Source organism: Erythrolamprus reginae, chromosome 2 (assembly GCF_031021105.1).
Source record: "Erythrolamprus reginae isolate rEryReg1 chromosome 2, rEryReg1.hap1, whole genome shotgun sequence".
Lineage (NCBI taxonomy): Eukaryota > Metazoa > Chordata > Lepidosauria > Squamata > Dipsadidae > Erythrolamprus > Erythrolamprus reginae.
In genome coordinates, this window is record NC_091951.1 from 324,250,282 (window position 1) to 324,271,537 (window position 21,256).

The 21,256-nt window shown below is 38.9% G+C and overlaps 1 protein-coding gene across 2 annotated transcripts in view; it reads right to left on the minus strand.

Annotated features, from left to right (window-relative positions):
* MTREX (Mtr4 exosome RNA helicase) overlaps positions 1 to 21,256 on the minus strand; it is a 63,864-nt gene that overhangs the window by 3,681 nt on the left and 38,927 nt on the right. For both annotated transcript variants that reach the window (XM_070743343.1, XM_070743344.1), the window contains exons 19-25: positions 17,364 to 17,492; positions 15,455 to 15,565; positions 12,572 to 12,760; positions 7,358 to 7,521; positions 4,029 to 4,134; positions 3,126 to 3,182; positions 789 to 951 (exon numbers count right to left, since the gene is read on the minus strand). In XM_070743343.1, the coding sequence (XP_070599444.1) occupies positions 789 to 951; positions 3,126 to 3,182; positions 4,029 to 4,134; positions 7,358 to 7,521; positions 12,572 to 12,760; positions 15,455 to 15,565; positions 17,364 to 17,492 (919 nt within the window). The remainder of the gene's footprint in view (positions 1 to 788; positions 952 to 3,125; positions 3,183 to 4,028; positions 4,135 to 7,357; positions 7,522 to 12,571; positions 12,761 to 15,454; positions 15,566 to 17,363; positions 17,493 to 21,256) is intronic.

A 21,256-nucleotide genomic window follows, 5' to 3' on the forward strand; every position in this document is an offset into this window, starting at 1 on the left:
CCTTTGACATTTACTCTGGCTTTCAAAGTAACTGTTGTCACAGCAAACAATATGTTCAATATTTGCTAATGTCGGGGAAGGGGTTGGGGAAAAGTAAAGAATATCTAGTTTTTATACAACCAACAAGGTTTGAAAAGCTAAATGGTCAATACTGCAGTTTGTTTATACATTCAATTTACATTCTGCTTTTCTAGGGAGTATTTAATTTAACAATTTAAAAAAATGTTTCAAACCAAATATTACTACTGTCTATTTATCCTGCAGTACATCCACTTACGTCCAGTATAAATACTTCTAAAGTTGAATGAAGGATGCAGTACATGCGGTATTACATATTTCTCACAACTCTGATTTAGAACCCTTGAGCAGAAATTTCAATGGAAGCCCTGAAAGATTTTTAATTCCAATCATTCTATTGGATTCCTCTATTATTGGCAATTTCCCCTCTATTCCTACCAGAAACTACTGTTTGCTGGGTGTATTCAGATACAAATGTCATAACATAGTTGTTTTTTTTTAAAGAAAATGCCTATGAAAAATTGTAATGGGATTGGGAAAAGAAAAACTAATTAGGTATTTTTCAATGTTTGTGAAAACCAACAGGAACTGGGGAAAAAGGCAGAATAATGTATCAATTACTAGGACACAATGCTGTGTTATCTTATCCTTTGTTGGGCATTCTTTCTTTCTTATGAATTTACCAATGTGAAAAAGACACAGTATAAGCACGATTATACAACCTAAGATATTTGATTCTTTAACTCCAGTAACAAAATAAACATACACACCTTCAAAGACATCTGTCATTTTACATATATGAGCAAACGTAGCTCCATTGGCCCACGTGTATACCACATCCATCAGGTTTGGTCTGAACAAACTGAGATAGTTTTCCTCATCAACGTTCAATTTAGCTTCTGCTGAAACTTTGGCAATCCTTTTCGCACATTCCTGAAAAAGGGAAAAACCATTTTATTTAAACCAACAAATCAAACACAAAATAATTGTCCTTAAGCACACATCAGTTTCATTGAAGAAGAGGTAAAATTTATCTCTTACCCATTTTTGGTATGTTCTAAATGAAATAATTATTTGAATATACAGAGATACCTTGTCTTACAAACTTAATTGGTTCTGGGACGAGGTTCTTAAGGTGAAAAGTTTGTAAGACGAAACAGAAGGAAAAGGGACATGATCGAAACATTTAAATATGTTAAAAGGTTAAATAGGGTTCAGGATGGAAGTGTTTTTAATAGGAAAGTGAACACAAGAACAAGGGGACACAATCTGAAGTTAGTTGGGGGAAAGATCAAAGGCAACATGAGAAAATATTATTTTACTGAAAGAGTAGTAGATCCTTGGAACAAACTTCCAGCAGACGTGGTTGGTAAATCCACAGTAACCAAATTTAAACATGCCTGGGATAAACATATATCCATTGTAAGATAAAATACAGGAAATAGTATAAGGGCAGACTAGATGGACCATGAGGTCTTTTTCTGCCGTCAGTCTTCTATGTTTCTATGTTTCCCATAGGAATCAATGGAAAAGCGATTAATGTGTGCAAGCCCAAAATTCACCCCTTTTGCGCTGTTTTTGCGCTGCTGGGATTCCCCTGAAGCTCCCCTCCATGGGAAACCCCACCTCTGGACTTCTCTGTGTTTTTGCGATGCTGCAGGGGAATCGCAGCATCACAAAAACGAGTGCTTCGCTGGCAACGAAAGTCCGGAGGTGGGGTTTCCCAGCGAAGGGAGCATCAGTGAAATCGCAGCATCACAAAAACACCAAAGTCCTCAAAACCCCACCTCCGGACCTCTGTGTTTTTGCACTGCTGGGATTCCTTTGAGGCTCCCCTCGCTGGGAAACCCCACCTCCGGACTTCCATTGCCAGCGAAGTGCCCGTTTTTGCATTGCTTGGATTCCCCTGCAGCATCACAAAAACACGGAAGTCCGGAGGTGGGGTTTCCCAGCAGCGGCGGTGGGTTTGTAAGGTGAAAATAGTTTGTAAGATGAGGCAAAAAAATCTTAAACTCTGGGTTTGTATCTCAAAAAGTTTGTATGATGAGGCGTTTGTAAGATGAGGTATCACTGTAATTACTTTGTCTAAAAATGGCTTCTGCTTCACAGTAGAAAATCTGTACGTTAGCACATGCTAAAGAAAAGCTCACATTAATAGGATAAAATTGGGATTTCCAAATGATGCCCCTTGAATCATCAATCAGACTGTACATTCTTGTTCCTGCCTTTTTCCTTCATATTTTTAAAGCAAAATAGAAAAGAATAGAATAGAAATATAGAATAGAATTTTATTGGCCAAGTGTGATTGGACACACAAGGCATTTGTCTTGGTGCATATGCTCTCAACATACATAAAATAAAATATACATTTGTCAAGAATCATGTGGTACAACACTTAATGATTGTCATAGGGGTCAAATAAGCAATGAAGAAACAATCAATATTAATAAAAATTTTAGGATACAAGCAACAAGTTACAGTCATACAGTCCTAAGTGGGAGGAAAAGGATGATAGGAATGATGAGAAAAAAACTAGTAGAAATAGAAGTGTGGATTTAGTAAAAAGTTTGAAGTGTTGAGAGAATTATTTGTTTAGTAGAGTGATGGCGTTCAGGAAAAAACTGTTCTTGTATATACTTGTCTTGGTGTGCAGTGCTCTGTAGCGACGATTTGAGGGTAGGAGTTTGCCGATTTCTAGCATTATCTTAAACTTAAAAAATATTTCTGCATCTCAGACACTCTTAAGAAAATAAAAATGAATTCAAGGAACACATTGAGAGACATAACATAGGGCAGTGATGGTGAACCTATGGCACATGTGCTATCTGTGGCATGCTGAGCCATATCTGCTGGCTATTGCGCTAGCTGAGCTCCAGCACATACTTTAAGACAGAGATTGGACTTTAAAAGTTATTATTATTGAAGCCATAAAGTAGACAAATTAGTATACTGTATAGGCTTCTAAAGTAACAGATTTTTCTCATTAGAAAAATAAACTTGCCAATTTACATTTAAGCTTTCAACCTGAATTATATAGTACATTTTATTCTAAACAAAAACTCCGTGTTAGATCAATTTATGCAGAGAATGAACTGAAAAACATTTACCTGCATTTGTCGGAGGGGACCTGCTAACAGATCTGTTAGATTGGGCATTTCACTAGACTGAAAAAAAGGGAACACATCAGCAACTTCTATATATTCTACTTATTGAAATTTCAGGTAACCACCATACAAAATCTTAGTGGAATCAAAAACACTTCACATACTGTGATCATCACTCTTAATATCTTTATAAAGCTTCTTTGCCAATACTGAACATAGAATATTGTATGAGCCTCCTGGATTTTTCACCCAGTAAAGTATTATTTCCAGTGTTTTACTACACCTCATTTTGGAACAAATGAAAAGTTAACATTACTATTACAGCTGGGTTACAAATTTCATCTCTAACATATGCTCTTTAATCAAAATTAATTTCGTTCTCTTGACTTTTCTTGCAGAATTCTTTCAACCTATATTAAGTGGTCACTTCCTCTCTTCCAATGGAGAAAGAATGGTCAAGAGTTTTTTAGAGAGTTGAAGAGACTCTCGCCAGCCCTCACCCCCAAGTCATTTCCTTTTCTTCCCCTCCCATCACTGTATTTACTTAAGAAATCTCTATAGGAATTTACTCCATGCATCTGATGAAGTGAGCCATGAAGGTGCCTGTGTTCATTTCTTTGGCATTATAGTGTATGCAAGTTCAATTGCAGACTCTGGGTGGCTCATTAGAAAAACCCATCATCATAAAAATACCATGAAACCAAAATAATAAAAATACACAATAAATGGCCCATAATCATAATAAAAAACAGTCATCATGACATCACTCTCTTATGAGTTATCTACAGCAGTGTTTCCCAACCTTGGCAACTTGGAGATATTTGGAGTTCAACTCCCAGAATCCCCCAGCCAGCAAATGCAATGTAACACATTGGCATGGATACCTCTATGGAAAAAATAACTTACATTTTCTTGAAATACAAAGCAGCTTAATAAAGCAGTAGCTTGTTCTGCATCTAAGTCATTGAAAAGTCCATTGAACATCATTTCTGTCAGCAACAGTTCGTCTGCACTAGAAGAGATTCAATTAATGGCAGCGTTAGTAATTTATATGTTTAAAATCAATATTTAAAAAGTCACTATGCCTTCCTCCCAACACAGATAGAGAAAAAAGTCATTTTAGAGTTTAGATGTCAGAGAAAGAAATTTCTCCAGGAGAAAAAGGTTAATGAGACAATGTTTTTTAAACAAAGAAGTGAACTTGTTTTGTTGGTGATTTAGTTAAAATAGCCATATGTGTTTTGACTAAACAAACTAAACAATCTTGGCTTAGGTAAGGGAGATAAAGGAGATAAGAGCTACTTCTAGTGTACTAAGAGCTGAGTAAGCTTTGGGGAAACTGCTGACTCCAAACACTTACTACTTCTGAAGCATTACCTATTGACCCAGCTATAGCTTCACCTAGTGCAGTGATGGCTAATCTTTTCCCCCTTGGGTGCCAAAAAAGCATGTTTGCGCACGACAGCATGTGCATGCATGCCATTGTCCTGATGCAGTGCTGCCCCGCAGGTCCTCTCCACGCATGTGGGCGACCACCATGCTACACCTGCCCCTCACGCATGCACAGGCAACCCCACACCCCAGCCTGTTTTGGTGCTAGCAGGCCTCCCTGAAGCCTCCTGGGACCAGAAACAGGAAGAGGGGGCGCTGCAGCCTCCCACACCCCGTATATAGTCCCACGATACTTCAGGGTGGCCTGCTAGCACCAAAATTTGGGGGGGGGGGAGGTGAAGCCTGATCTACCCAATTTCCCCAGCACACACTAGTTTCTCCTGGATTCCTCCCTCTAGTGCCTTCTCCGGTCCATTCCAATATCTTTCCCCAGTGCGCTCTAGTTTCTCCTGGATTTCTCTCTCTAGTGCAGTGGTTCTCAACCTTTCTAATGCCGCAACCCCTTAATACAGTTCCTCTTGTTGTGGTGACCCCCAACCATAAGTCTAGCGCTAATTTTCCCAACAGAGCTTTAAGCTGATTGGCAGGAAGGTCAGAGGGACACCCCCAATGTAAACGCCTGATTGGTTGGATTGTAAAAATACGTTCCAAGGCGCCAGAATAGAAGCTTTAGTTCCTAACACCGTGGGAAATTTGTCTTTTCTCAGGGTCTTAGGCGACCCCTGTGAAATGGTCATTCGACCCCCAAAGGGGTCCTGACCCCTAGCTCTAGTGCCTTCTCCGATTCATTCCAATTTTTTTCCTCAGTGCGCGCTAGTTTCTCCTGGATTCCTTTCTCTTGCGCCTTCTCCGATCTATCCCAATTTCTTTCCTCAGCGCATGCTAGTTTCTCTTGGATTCCTCCCTCCTGTGCCTTCTCCGATTAATCCCAATTTCTTTCCTCAGCGCATGCTAGTTTCTCTGGATTCCTCCCTCCTGTGCCTTCTCCCATTCATTCCATTTCCCCCCCCTCAGTGCATGCTAGTTTCTCCTGGATTCCTCCCTCCTGTGCCTTCTCTGATTAATACCAATTTCTTTCCTCAGCTCATGCTAATTTCTCATGAATTCCTCCCTCCTGTGCCTTCTCCGATCTATCCCAATTTCTTTCCTCAGCTCATGCTAATTTCTCATGGATTCCTCCCTCCTGTGCCTTCTCCAATCTATCCCAATTTTTTTCCTCAGTGCGTGCTAGTTTCTCTGGATTCCTCCCTCTTGTGCCTTCTCCGATCTATCCCAATTTCTTTCCTCAGTGCGCGCTAGTTTCTCTGGATTCCTCCCTCTCGTGCCTTCTCCGATCTATCCCAATTTCTTTCCTCAGTGCGCGCTAGTTTCTCTGGATTCCTCCCTCTCGTGCCTTCTCCGATCTATCCCAATTTCTTTCCTCAGTGCGCGCTAGCTTCTCTGGATTCCTCCCTCTCGTGCCTTCTCCGATCTATCCCAATTTCTTTCCTCAGTGCGCGCTAGTTTCTCTGGATTCCTCCCTCTCGTGCCTTCTCCGATCTATCCCAATTTCTTTCCTCAGCGCAGCACGGGAAATGTCCTGCCCCACACATGCCCTGCTGAGACTCAAAGACCAGCTGTCCGATAGGAGGCGGTGCATGCGCAGTGGAGCTGGGGTGGGCAACGGCTGGCATGCCTGCAGAGGGCTGTTACCCTCTGGTACAAGTGGAAACTAGTGCTAGTGGAAACAGGTGTGGCAATTTCCAGTAATTCAACAACAGTTATAGTAAACTGTCCAGAGTCACTTGGCTACAGAAATTTAATAAATTTATACTTCCTCCACATAATAATTGAAATATTGCTCATCCTTGCCTTGTTTTACCCCAATCTTATATTAAATAGTATGCAGTAATGCCCAGAATATCCCACAACTCAAAATATGAATCCCAGCGACCAGTTAGGTCCCACAGAGTTGGCCTTCTCCAGGTCCCATTGACTAAACAATGTAGTTTGGCGGGACCCAGGGGAAGAGCCTTCTCTGTGGCGACCCCGACCCTCTGGAACCAGCTCCCCCCAGGGATCAGAATTGCCCCCAACCTTCTTGCCTTTCGTAAGCTCCTTAAAACTCACCTCTGTCATCAGGCATGGGGGAATTGAGATATTCCTTTTCCCCAGGCCTATACAATTTATGCATGGTATATGTTTGTGTGTATGTTTGGTTTTTTAATAAGGGTTTTTAGTTATTTTAAATATTAGATTTGTCATATGCTGTTTTATTGTTATTGTTAGTCGCCCCGAGTCTACGGAGAGGGGTGGTATACAAATCAAATCAAATAAAAAAATAAATATTTTATATTAGGGAATTATTTGCATTTACAATATTTGCTGCATAAATTAAGATGGGAATTTAACAGTTGAACCTCCATGAATTATTTAGGATAGGGTTAAAAATTAAGTTTAGAATGAGCTTAGGAATTCTGATGCACAGAAGAATATGCATCAGAAGAATCTATGACTGTTTTTGCATATGCAGAAGAATCTATGACTGTCTTTGTGCAAAAGCTCTGGTCTTTCATATCAAAAACCATTTTTGAAAATTGTTTCAAATGCAGCATGTTAATTGGCAGAGGACAGAGGATATATAGTCTGTTTGAGCAATACAATTTAATGTCCTATTGGGCTCACAAAACTCACTGTGCAGTCCTTTTGAACTCCACTATTATTTAACAAACAAATATATCTGTATGAATAAGAGGTTCTTGTAAACAGTAGAGTAACATAGAAAACAGGCACAAAGGCAAAAAAGAGAAATAATTTCAGAACAACGCAACTGTCCATTTGTTGATTCTCTTACATCATCTTACCTGCTGATTTCGCAAGCAACTCGTCCTTTCATCTCTATGACATCTGAAGAGGTTGCGAAGCCCAATCTTCTAAGAACACGTTTACGACATTTGAGCTCATCCATTTGCAAAACAGTCCTTGCTTTTTTCAATTCCCGTTTAGCTGCTTTTATGTCTACAGCAATCTAAGTTCACATGGACATTTTAACAGAAATAAGAAACGAAGACAATTTTATAATGCCATTTTGATCTCCACAATCATCATAGGCCACATTAATACCTGTAAACCCAGGGTTTTATATATAAGAAGGCAGAAGTCAAATATTTCATTGAATTACATGGCCAAAATGGATTTGAATGAACATAGCTAATTGATAATATTGCTTCGAAGATTTATAGTCAGAAAATAAACCGATCTGTTAGAGACAGTCAAGAAATATCATACCAAAATGGCTCAAGACACACACTTTTTTTTTTTAAATCTCTTTATTAATTTTTCTTATGTCATTCCCATCACATATTATTTTGAATTACAGATTATACATATTCTCAGTTAACATTCTGACAGTAAGTTTTGACCGGTTTCCTTTCATTATATACATTGTATTTTATATTTTTAAATTCTAAAATCTATTACGTTCATTAATTATACACGGTAACTGTAGGTCGTTTCAATTGTACTGTTGTTTCATATTATGTTGCTTTTATGTTCTCTTTTGAACCCATTCGTGCCATTTTTGCCATGTTCTTTTTGATTCTATTAATTTATTTCCCTTAATTGAGTTCGTGAATTCGTCCATCTCTACACATGCATATATCTTATCTATAATTAAATCTTCCGTTGGTATCTGATCACTTTTCCAGAGTTGTGCTATCGCAATTCTCGTGGCGGTGTTAATATGTGTTGTGAGGAGCATTGTTTGTTTTGAATAATGTTTTCTCCAAACTCCTAAAAGCATAGCTTCCGGTGTGAGTTCTATTTCCTCTTTCGTAATCTCTGTGAGCCAAGTATGAATTATTGTCCAAATTTTTTGTATCAAGGGGCAGGACCACCACATATGGAAAAACGTACCTCTTTCCTTTTTACACTTCCAACACGAGTCTGATAATGTTGGGTGGATCTTTGCTAATCTCGCCGGTGGGAGGTACCATCTGTAGAATAATTTGTAATAGTTTTCCTTATATGCTGCCGAAAGGGTTATTTTGGATATTGTGGTCCATGTTCTTTCCCAGTCGGCAATATGGATGGCGTGTTGCAGATTTTTTTCCCACGCTATCATTGGTGTTTTGGTCGTATCTTTTATTCTTTCCTGTTCTAAAAGTATTTGGTATATTCTGCTTATTTGTTTGTTTTCATTTCCTATCAGAATCTTATCTAATGGGTTCATAGATTTTTGAATACCGGGTGTTTGATTGTCTTTTTTAAATCTGGATTCTATTTGGGCGTATGTCCACCAATCCATTTTATGATTTAATCTTTCCAGTTCTTGTCTAGATTTGAGTTCCCCGTTTGGGTGTAATATGTCTCTGTACTGGATGGTTTTGGCTATGTCGATCAAATTTGGGTAGATGATGGCTTCCATAGTAGAAAGCCATCTTGGAATTTTGTCGTAGTGTTTTTAATTTCGTACCAGGTTTTTAGTAGTGATTTACGGATCAAGTGCCTGTCAAATATAGTTTGTTTTTGCAATTTATCTTTCCATAAATGTGCATGCCAGCCTGTTTGTAAGTCATGACCTTCTAATACAAGTATTCTCTTATTTTTTAAGTTAATCCACTCTTTTATCCAAATTAGGCTTGCCGCTTTGTAGTATAATTTTAGATCCGGGAGCCCCAGGCCTCCTCTAATTCTATTATCTTGGAGATACACATATTTTATTCTTGGCCTTTTGTTTTGCCAGATGAATTTGGAGATGATTTTATTGATTTCTTTGAAAAAATTTGGTTCCAAGTTAATCGGAGCTGTCTGAAAAAGATATAAAAATTTGGGAAGAATATCCATTTTTATTACAGATATTCTGCCTAACATTGATATTTGTAGGTCTTTCCATTTCTCTAAATTTTTTTTGGTATCTTGCAATAATTTGTCATAATTGTCTTTTTTAAGTGTAATTGTTTTGTTTGTTAATATTAATCCTAAGTACTTCATTTTTTTTGTAGTTTGGAGTTTAGTAGTTTCTTCTAATTTCCTAATTTGTCGTATACTCATGTTTTTTGTCATTAACATTGTTTTCTGTTTATTTATTTTTAGACCTGCAAATTCCCCAAAATTTTCAATTTCTTTGATTAGCTCTGGGCCAGAGCTGGTTGGTTCTTCTAAAAAGAACACCATGTCGTCCGCATATGCCTGTAATTTATATTCTTCTTTTTTAATTTTAATTCCTTGTATATTTTTATTATTTCTTATTTTATTTAGTAGTAGTTCCTGTGTCAGTATAAATAATAAGGGTGACATTGGGCAGCCTTGGCGGACTCCTTTTTCTATCAAAATTGGTTTTGTAGTGTCTCCATTTATTATTGCTCTGGCCTTTTGGGTGGTATATATATTTTTGATAATGTTTTCAAATCTGTTACCTAATTTTAATTCTCTAATTAACTCATTTAAGTATTGCCAATTAACATTATCAAATACCTTCTGGGCATCCAGGAAGACAAGAGCTATTTGTTTTCCTGGATGGGCTTCACCATATTCTAAGACGTCTAAAACTGTCCTGGTGCAGTTGAAAATTTGTCTGGAGGGTAGAAAACCATTTTGGTCTGTGTTGATGATTTTATTTAATATTTCTTTTATTCTGTCTGCTAAGATTACCATAAAGATCTTATAATCCGCGTTGAGCAGAGAAATTGGTCTGTAGTTTTTTATTTTCTGTTTGTCTAACCCCTCCTTTGGTATCATCGTTATGTATGATTCTCTCCAGGATTCTGGAATTTTTGCTTGTTCCAATATTTCATTGTATGTCTCCAGTAATATGGGTTCAAATAGATCTTTATTTCCTTTATAGAATTCCCCCGGGAGTCCATCCGGCCCTGGGGTTTTATTGTTTTTTTGTTTTTTTAATGCTAATTGGATTTCTTGTAAAGTAATTTTTTCATTTAAAATTTGTTTATCGAGTTCTTCAATTTGTATGGTATTATTTTCTTGTATGTATTTAGTAATTTTTACCATTTCGATTGGTTCTTCTTTATATAGGTTGTTGTAATAATTTTGTATTATTTCCTTTTTCTGTTGTTCCATGTGTTGTATTGTCCTGTCTTTATCCTCTAATTGATAAATTAATTTTTCACTTCTCATTTTTTTGATTTTCTGTGCAAGCCATCTACCTGGTTTGTTAGCTGTTTCAAAGTATTTTTGTTTCGTTTGTTTTAAATTTCTAATAAATTCTTGCTGTTCTAATATATTTATTTTGGATTTAGCTTCCCTTAGTGATATTTGTGTCTGTTTGTTAGTTGGGTTTTGTTGAAGAGTTTTTTCCAGGTTGGCTATTTTATTTACGTAGTGATTATATTCTGCCTTCTCTTCTTTTTGTTTTTTAGCTGTATATGATATAGTAACTCCCCTAGTATATGCTTTCAGTGTGTCCCATAGTATTTGAGTTGAGGTGGGTTGTTTCTTATTTTCCTCTAGAAATAATTTTATTTCTTTGTTTAGCATTTCTGTATATTTTTCATCTCGAAGTAGGTTTGTATTTAATGACCATCTTCTAAATTCTTTCTTTTCCCCCTGCCAAGTGATTGTTATTGGGTTATGGTCAGCCCACGTATTTGGTTCTATGTCAACAGATTTTATTTTTTTGTGCATATTCTTACTTAGCCATACCATATCTATCCTAGAGAACGAGTTGTGTGGGGCAGATATCAAAAGCACCATTTCATTTTAACGCCGTCAGTTATGTAAAGTTATGCAAAGTCCTAACTAAGAGGCCAGATGTTTGCAATATTTTTCCTTCCCTCAGAAAAATTGGCTGTGGATGATCACAACTATAGAGAGCATCTAAGCAGATTACAAGATACAGGAGTATGATAATTTAAAGGTACAGTGGTACCTCGTGATACGAACCCCTCGCCATACGAACAATCCGAGATACGAACCTGGGGTTCGGAAAATTTTTGCTTCTTCTTCCGAACTTTTTCCGTCTTACGAACCTGCCGCCCGAACGCCGAACCCAGAAGTTCGGCAAAAGTTCGGGTGGCCACCGAGAAGCCCCGCCGCCTGGCTGTCGCTTTTTGAAACAGCCGGGGGGGGGCCCCTTCTCGGCGTCCTCCCGAACCCGAACGCCAAACCCGAACTTTTGCCGATCTTCCAGGTTAGGTGTTCGGGAGGCCGCCGAGAAGCCCCGCCGCCTGGCTGTCGCCTTTTGAAACAGCCGGGGGGCTTCTCGGCGTTCTTCCGAACGCTGAACACGGAAGTTCGGCAAAAGTTTGGGGTCGGCGTTCGGGTTCAGGAGGACGCTGAGAAGCCCCGCCGCCCAGCTGTTAGCTTTTCAAAAGAGCCGCGGAGCTGTCGGGCCGGTCGGGAGGCTGGAAAGGAGGTGGGGAGTCTCAATAGGGAATTCCATGGGAGGAGCTTTAACGTCACAAAGATGTCCTTCCTGGCTGGCCACATTTCGGCCAGCCAGGAAGGACGTCTTTGTGACGTCAAAGCTCTGCCCATTGCGTTTTTTTTCCTTGCACGCATTAATTCATTTTACATTGTTTCCTCCGGGAACCAATTAGGTTTGTAAGACGAGGTACTACTATATTAGGAAAGAAAGTTAGCTTTTCCAATAAAAATCTCAAATCTACCAAATTTGTAAAAAACTACTGAAATTTTAATTATGAACATATTTTTCGGTAGGAATTACCCTCATGAACTTTTTTCGGGTGGGAGGAATCTATCACCTATCAGGTCAGAATATTTCCCTAGCTGTCCATTTTTATTGTTTTGTGCTTTCATGTCACTGACTCCTTGCCTTTTCCTTGGTAAGGGTTTTGGGAAAGTTTGCTACTGCCTGCTTCCTAGGGCAGAGAGAAAGTGACTGGCCCAAGACTAAAACCATGGTCTCCTGGTTTCTGGACTGGTGTCTTAACAAAACTGGCTCCTTGTGTGGCTCAGAATTCACTTAGTCTTCTAGGAGTTTATTACTGATTTGAAGATATCAGAAATGGAAGCTGTACCTTCTACGTTAAAGAAGGCAAACTTTATTCAATGACCTACAATCCCCCCACAAATGAATCTGCCTAAAGTTTGTTCCTTACCTGTGTTTTTCTTTCACAAAGTTTGTATACAGTTTCCAAATTAGAATCATTGTGAAGTGGATGGGAATACATCCTATGTTCAAATGCTTCGATTTTTTGGATTACTTTCTTCAGACCTGGATCTTTAATGCCCATGTCATCAATAGGATCCAACAAAGGAACTCCATCAGGAAACCGCCTCTGCACTTCCTTTAAGAAATTAAAAAAAAACCTGTTAAAACATTTCTTCACTGCAGTATTAGTAATGTTGATACTTTAAATATTTGAGAACAGATAATATACTGGCAAAGAGATTAAAGTGGAAAATAAATCTTCAGACCAAATATTTATTTGTTTTTTAAACTACAGTAATACCTCATGATACGAATTTAATTGGTGCAAGGAGGAGGTTCGTAAGACGAAAGGTTCGTAAGACGAAACATTGTTTCCCATAGGAAACAATGTAAAGTCAATTAATCCGTGCAACCAAAAAACCCCCCCGCAAAAAAACGGCTTTCGGCGACTGCTGGGAAGCCGCGCGGCTGTTTTAAAAGGTGACAGCCGGTCTGGGGGGCGTTTGGGGCGGGTGCTGAGAAGCCCCCCAGGCCGGCTGCGACCTTTTAAAACAGCCGCGCGGCTTCCCAGCTGTCTCCCGAAGCCGAACACCAAAGCCGAACTTCCGCGTTTGGATTCAGGAGACAGCTGGGAAGCTACGCGGCTGTTTTAAAAGGTCGCAGCCGGCCTGGGGGGCTTCCCAGCACCCCCCCCGACCTTTTAAAACAGCCGCGCGGCTTCCCAGCTGTCTCCCGAAGCCGAACGCCAAAGCCGAACTTCCGCGTTCGGCTTCGGGAGACAGCTGGGAAGCCGCGCGGCTGTTTTAAAAGGTCGCAGCCGGGCTGGGGGGCTTCCCAGCAGCCTCCCGAACCGAACCCGGGGTTCAGAAAAATTTTGCCTCTTCTTACGAACTTTTTTCGAGTTACGAACCGGCGTTCGGGAGGCTGCTGGGAAGCCCCCCGGCTGTTTTAAAAGGTGACAGCCGGGCGGCGGGGCTTCCCAGCAGCATCCGAACACCGGTTCGTAACTCGAAAAAAGTTCGTAAGAAGAGGCAAAATTTTTCTGAACCCCGGGTTCGGTTCGGGAGGCTGCTGGGAAGCCCCCCAGCCCGGCTGCGACCTTTTAAAACAGCCGCGCGGCTTTCCAGCAGCCTCTGAACGCCGAACGCGGAAGTTCGGCTTTGGCGTTCGGCTTCTGGAGGCTGCTGGAAAGCCGCCCGGCTGTTTTAAAAGGTCGCAGCCGGGCTGGGGGGCTTCCCAGCACCTCCCCGAACCCCGAAGTTCGGCAAAAGTTCAGGGTTCGGGGGGGTGCTGGGAAGCCCCCCAGCCCGGCTGTCACCTTTTAAAACAGCCGGGGAGCTTCCCAGCAGCCTCCCGAACGCCGGTTCGTAACTCGAAAAAAGTTCGTAAGAAGAGGCAAAAATGTTCTGAACCCCGGGTTCGTATCACGAGTTGTTCGTAAGACGAGGGGTTTGTATCTTGAGGTACCACTGTACTTCAATCATGAGGCTCCTGTTGGGAATTTTACAAGAAGAAAATTTCCATTACAATTCAAAGATAAAACAAATGTATAAAGTATCTAAACTTGTTTTTAATGTGGAAAAGATTTATTTGGTACTACCCTTTGCAATCAAAAAGGCTCTCCAGTAAACTCTATTTTAATGAGACTGAAAGCCAAAAGGGTGACAACAAACCTGATCTTTGCTAGTAAATTATTCCACCAAAAGGAGGCAATTATGGACACCCATCTTATTATAGCTTCAACTTCTCTATTCTCCTGGTAGTGGGATATTCCTAATGAAGTTTTCCCAGATTGCTTCTCTAGGAAGGAAGGATTCTAATTGATGGAGGTGGCCGTGCAGATATTTTGACACTAAACAGGTTAAAAATCACACTTTAAATTGAACTTGGGAATTATTGCTGTCAATGTGCTCAGAGCTGTATATGGTGTGGATGGCATTTAGTACTAAGGATATGAACCTCTGTGCTTTGTACTATCTGCAACTTTTGAGTGTTCTTTAAAGGCAGGCCCACACAGAGCACATCACAGTAATCCAATAAGGCAGTGAGAACAGCATTTGTTATTTGGATAAGCTCTTTTGCATGCATTTACTAAATTGTCTTCTAATTCTGGGGGTTTTTTTTTTGATTCTTCCGAATTCTTCTGTCCCATCAATACACACACACACACACACACACACACACATACACACACATATATATGTCACATGTTTAAGCTGAATTTGTGTGTATATATATATATATGATGGTCTTGGCATATTCGGGTTTCTTCCCCTGTAGGATTTGGAAATTTCTGGCGACGTTTCGACAAGGTCCCACTCGTCATCTTCAGGCTGGTGTTTCTGTCCTTGTGCTAGGGCGAACACAGCGAGACCTGAGCTGCCTTCCTTCTATAAATACTGGTGGCTGGGTGTGGTTTGATGGCTCAGCAATTGCCTGCTGTGTAGAAACTCCCTGGTGAGTCAGTGGGGTAACACCTGGGGTCGTTGATGTAACTGAGGTATTGTTACCCCACTGACTCACCAGGAAGTTTCTACACAGCAGGCAATTGCTGAGCCATCAAACCACACCCAGCCACCAGTATTTATAGAAGGAAGGCAGCTCAGGTCTCGCTGTGTTTGCCCTAGAACAAGGACAGAAACACCAGCCTGAAGATGACGAGTGGGACCTTGTCGAAACGTCGCCAGAAATTTCCAAATCCTACACGGGAAGAAACCCGAATATGCCAAGACCATCATACCTGTACCCGTGAAAATCTACGAAAACACACACACACACACACACACACACATTCATATTTATACAAATAATACATGCACACACACTTTACCTGTATTGATTTCAATACACTCTGTCTGTTATCAAGGGGCCTCAGGTCTTTGGGTATATAGAGTCGAACACTGCTGATGGATGACAGAAGATGTACCAGGACAGGAACAACCTACTCAAACAGACAAGTGATCAGTACTTGATTAATCTTCAAAATTATTAAAGAGATTCCATTTTATGCAACATATTCTGAGGACAGTACTATATTTTCATTTTGTTACCTGTAATGCATTGGAGAATATGATTATTTTTGTAATAAACCAGTTGAAATTTTGCTTGATTTAAATTTGCTTTATTTTGCTATATATAAATTGAACTCTCTCTTGAAAACGCTTAACTCAATGAGATAAAAAAACATTCACAAATTGGAATCATCTCAAAATTTCTAATAAGTTTAAAAAAAAAAATTCTGTCATCCTTCAAAACTAAATAATGAAAATTCAGGAGCAAGGGACCTATGCATTTTGTCTGTGTGTGTATGTTTATATGCATGCAAACACTTTATGCATATCTACCCACACACAAATTGAATTGCATTAATGCCTGGTTTATTTGAATTCGATACAGATCTATACTGTATATTTTAGTTGTTTAACTAAATCTAAATTTAGTTCTAAATCTAAATTAACTAATTTAAATTGTTACTATTGCCACATGAGGGATGTCAAAATTGAGGCCTGTGGGCCAGATGTGTCACACATTGGCCACACCCATCCTGGTTTAGTGAAAGGGGGGAAAGTCGTGATACATCATGTGACAACCATGCGATGCCGCGAGTTTGACACCCCTGATTTAGACAGTTTACAAATGTTACAAATTTATAAATGAGCAGATTACCAAACACTTTTATAGCTGTTTTACTAGCTCTAGAATCAGAAGCAGCATACCTTAAATGTCAGCTGCAGGATTTTAAAACTGTTGTTAAACTGTTATTACATTTCAATTTTATATGGAATGAAGTGAAAGGAAAAAGCATTTAATATTTAATAGCGACATTAAAAAAAAAGAACATGCTTCTTTGCCAAGACAGCAATTTAGCAGACTTTCATATTGTCTGAAAATAAGATAAACAGAAGGTTGAATGGCAAATCTGAGATTTAATAATGAAATCCAACATAAATTTGAATAAGCTTGCAATGAAGGAAGTAACTTTAGTGGAAGCTACAGCCAAGTAATTCTACACCAGTTCTTAGTCTATGCCTGTCTTTCTTTCCAAGAGAGTTTAAAGCCAGGAAAACAACTGTAGGAATAGACTAATATCCAACTACTTAACATGTATTAAATATTCATTGCTTGGTCCTGATAATAATATAGTTATAAATAGGCATATTTATATTATGCTATCCACTAATAGGAAAACTGTTGTACGTTGGAAAATCAACAGCTGCTCAAATCTATCAGATCCCAGATTTGTCTTTAATACAAGGTTTAAAATTTAGTGTGCACATGTATGAAAATAGTTTTCATCTACTGTACACAATGTAAAAATGCCTCGCATATTGTTTTAATTTTGGAATTAAATCCTAATTTTCTACCATTCACTCACTTATACCGCCAGGCATGGGGGAGTTGAGACACCTTTCCCCCAGGCTTTTTTATACTTTTATGTTTGGTATGAATGTGCTGTTTGGTTTTTTAAAATAATGATAGGGGTTTATATGTTTTTTAATATTAGATTTGTTCCACTACTATTGTTTTTATTACTGTTGTGAGCCGCCCCGAATCTTCGGAGAGGGGCGGCATACAAATCTAAATAATAATAATAATAATAATAATAATAATAATAATAATAATAATAATTCCTTTAGAAGAAGCTATCATTATCTATATTAAAGGCAAAAGAAAAAATCATTTACTGAGAAAAACAAATATAAACAAACTCTATTTTCAGTAAGAAGAAGACCCATCACCTGCATCTCCCCTTTTTCGTCAGGTTTTGCGGGCTTTGCGGCTTCGGTTGCAGAATTTTTCAGGCTCTCTTTACTACAGTGTAGGAGAACCTCAGCAACATAAAGGGGATCCAGTTCACCGGAATTCAGCTACAGGATTAGTAAAAAGATCAGAAAAAGCATGGAGTTATTCTTCAATACTAAGCAAATACAAAATTATTAGGCTTCCTGGAACATAGTGGTTCTTTAGGAGGGTAAAAAGTAACATATCCTACATCAGGGGTGTCAAACTTGTAGCGTCATGTTGCCGTCACAATGTTGTTTCCTTTGCGGAGCTGAGGTGGGCGTGGCCTGCGCATGATGCATTCCAGCCCACAGACTGCCAGTTTGACACCCCTGCCCTACATGAACAATATAAATAAAAAAACCCTATGTTTATATTTTTATTTCCCTTTAAAATGGAACCGTTTGTGCACAATTACAAACGTTTATCAAAAAATGTCATCAGGTTTCAGCAATGGGCTGGAGCTTGATTTTTAAGATATATATTTGGCTTTGCACTCTAAAATTCTAAGAGTAATAATTCTTGGCTTCTTAAAAATCTTTTCTTTAATTCATAGTTGTTCACAGACTATACTTGTGATTTTTCTCCTTCCATTCTTCTTCTTGTAAAAGGGAGGATTCTATGTGGGAAGCAAACTAAGACTTACTCTTATGTTACATCCAGAATTCAATGAAAGATGTGCTATTTCCAATTAATAATAATGTTACTATTAAATTTGCAATTGGAACAATTGCCATATAGTTTATTACATTTCTAAGAATCAGCAAGAGTCAGCAGCAAAATGTACCCTTAATTTAAAGAACGTGCGCCCTAGAACACATTCCTAGCCTAGGAATTGCTTCCATATAAGAACTGAACTATGCATACATATTTTTCCTCTTTGTTATTCCAAGTTTCCACATTTCTATAACTGAATTTTGTCCTAAAATAACTTGTTGCTACTGTTAGCTGCAAGTCAGAAACAATTTTTTGTATCTCTAAGCATCGAATACCTGATTAGTCGAGATGGGAAACAGACTGCTCACCTAGATAGAATTGTGGACTGGTGCAGGAGAGATCTTATGTTCTTATGTCTTCATAAATAATTAGGGAATTTGTCATAAAATAGTATTTTTCTTATTGACATCTACTATACCATTAACATACAATTATTGCCAGTTGGATAACAGAGCACTAAAGATACTAAGAGTCTTAAATAAACAAAGTGCTTTTGAGATAAATTCTTCAATTTATAGGGAACTACCAGTACTAATTCTTTGTGATAGTATATATTTTGATAATAGCCAAATTAGATGATAAGACTGAAATGTATCTCCAAATAGCAAGTTTTATGACAATTATACTATGACTGAAAGATTTGAATAAGAGGGCAGAGTACTTAAAAAAAAGACTCCTGGAAGACATTGTACAAATTTCATATTTTATTATAGATTTCTATGAAATGTCCAGATATAACCAGAAACATATGCGTTATTTTACTGTTATATTACCAGATAATCAAAGTATTTATTCATAAAAATAGCTATGAATGAGACCATCCTATTTCATTCAAGATACATATAGCAGCTGTTTTAATTTTGATTTAAAAACCTGTGTTTACTCATGTCATCTTGAACTACATTCAAAATGCAATCCATATGTGCAAAAGCAGCTACATGCCAACTATTTTTAATTGCTGTTTATCCCAAACTTGGAGCAGGCTAACATGTGCATCAAATACTCTATGGAAATAGGAAGACCGTTGCTGTCTGTTGCATTCTCAATGGGTAGCAAAGTGCAGTAGGTCATTTAAAATAACCCTCAAAGGAGTCTATGATTTTCTATTATGGGCTATTATAGGCTAAAAGCAAACAATGCAATGCAAAACAGCTACTTTTATTTTATTGCAGCATAGAAACATGGATTTCTCACTAGACCTTGTACCTTTCTTAATTCTTTCCCAAACACTCTTAATTTCAATCTTCCCAAAAAGAGGGGGGGAGGGTTTGTAGTATTTTTAATGGTTTTTGCATAGTCAGAGATACTCTTCATAAGTACCATCCAAGACAGCTAATATGAATAGAACTGTAACCTGATATAATTAGCTAACTGAACTGTAACTGTTAGAATTTTGCATTAGGATTATAAATATTCCATTAATAAAATAAGATGCAGTTAGGGTCATGTTCTACATTCGGATAGTTCCTTGCATAGGACAGCCAATTCAGGCAGCCTGTCTCCAGTCCAATGCACGTCTTCCATTCAGATACAGTACATGTATGTTTAATTTGTGCATGGACCTGGGACATGCGTATTATGGTGATTGAGACAGGAGAGAAAAACAACTTTGGTGGCGGGAAAGAAAAGGCATGGGGAAACAAGATGTTGGGGTGAGAGGGAAGGTATAAGCAAGTTAGAAGATGAGGTGCTTGAATTCAAGTGAGACGGGAAAAGGCAAGAAAATAGATGAAGCACAGTTGGGAATGGTCCATCTGGGTTATGCTATGCTTGAATGCAAGTACTGTACATCAAGAAAGGAAAGGAAGGCAGAGAAACAATCATTGAATGGCCTGGTGCAGGGGTAGGCAAAGTTGGTTCTTCTGTGACATGTGGACTTCAACTCCCAGAATTCCTGAGCTAGCATGATTGGCTCAGGAATTCTGGGAGTTGAAGTCCACAAGTCATAGAAGAGCCAACTTTGCGTATCCCTAGCCTGGTGCAATGGATATGTGGAGAAGAGGAAAGGGGTGAAGTCCTTTTTGCCCTACCTATCCCTCACAATTTGTCTGGAATTTGTTTCAGTTCAAACCTCAGGATCACTGAGATACTATTACTTTCTGTTGAGTCATATGGTGACCTTCTCAGAACAGGTTCACCTACCCTCAGAATCATACCATGTTTGTTCCCTTGTGTGCATGCTTCTAGAGCAGGGCTGTCAAACCCCTGGCCTAGGGGCCTGTTCTGGTATAAGCTCAACTTTTCCCAGTGAGATAACTCAGCACAATAAGGTATCACAGATCATTTTATTACAGGCATTCTCATAATAACTCAGTTATGATGCGATTCTTCTGCAGTATAATCTTTCCCATTGAGCAGGTAAAAAGAGGTTGAATTGACCCAGGCTCTAGGTGTAGCATCTACATGCTGGCTGGCTTAGTGAGTGAAGACAAAAGACCTGCTGGAATGTTCTCTCCAATTACCCCTCATCCCAAGTCAGAGCCAATAGGAATACACAAATGTGGTCACATGTAAAACTACATTACCCAGAGTGCAATTTCACTACATTTCCCCTAATGCAATATCTTAAAGAAACATGGCTAAATACAGTCTAACTATCTCTGTCTCTGGGGACAGCACAGGGCCGGATATGTCACACGATGGCCCTGTTTAGCAGAGGGGGAAAATGTTGCAATAGGTCATGTGACACTGCCGTGACACCTTGAGTTTGACACCCCTGCTCTAGAGGCATGTAAATGAGGGACTGCTTTATCTTCACTTTCACATTCCAAACTGTGTTTCTGAATAAATCTGCTAATACAGTAATATGATTTCCCTCAGGTAATTGGTTGAATTGGTAGACAATTTTTACTTCAATTATTACCTGATAATCAGAAATACCAAGAACCAGGATCATTTGAGGAAATATATATATAGCTGCAATGCACATTGGAGTTTGTTCTAATCAATTCAGTGGTACCTGCTTTCTGGTGAACATGCAGGATTGGGCTGTGAACTCAATATGGGTCTTGCAAGAAATTAGCCTTTTACATAGAAACATAAAAGATTGATGGCAGAAAAAGACCTCATGCTCCATCTAGTCTGCCCTTATATTATTTCCTGTATTTTATCTTAGGATGGATATATTTTTATC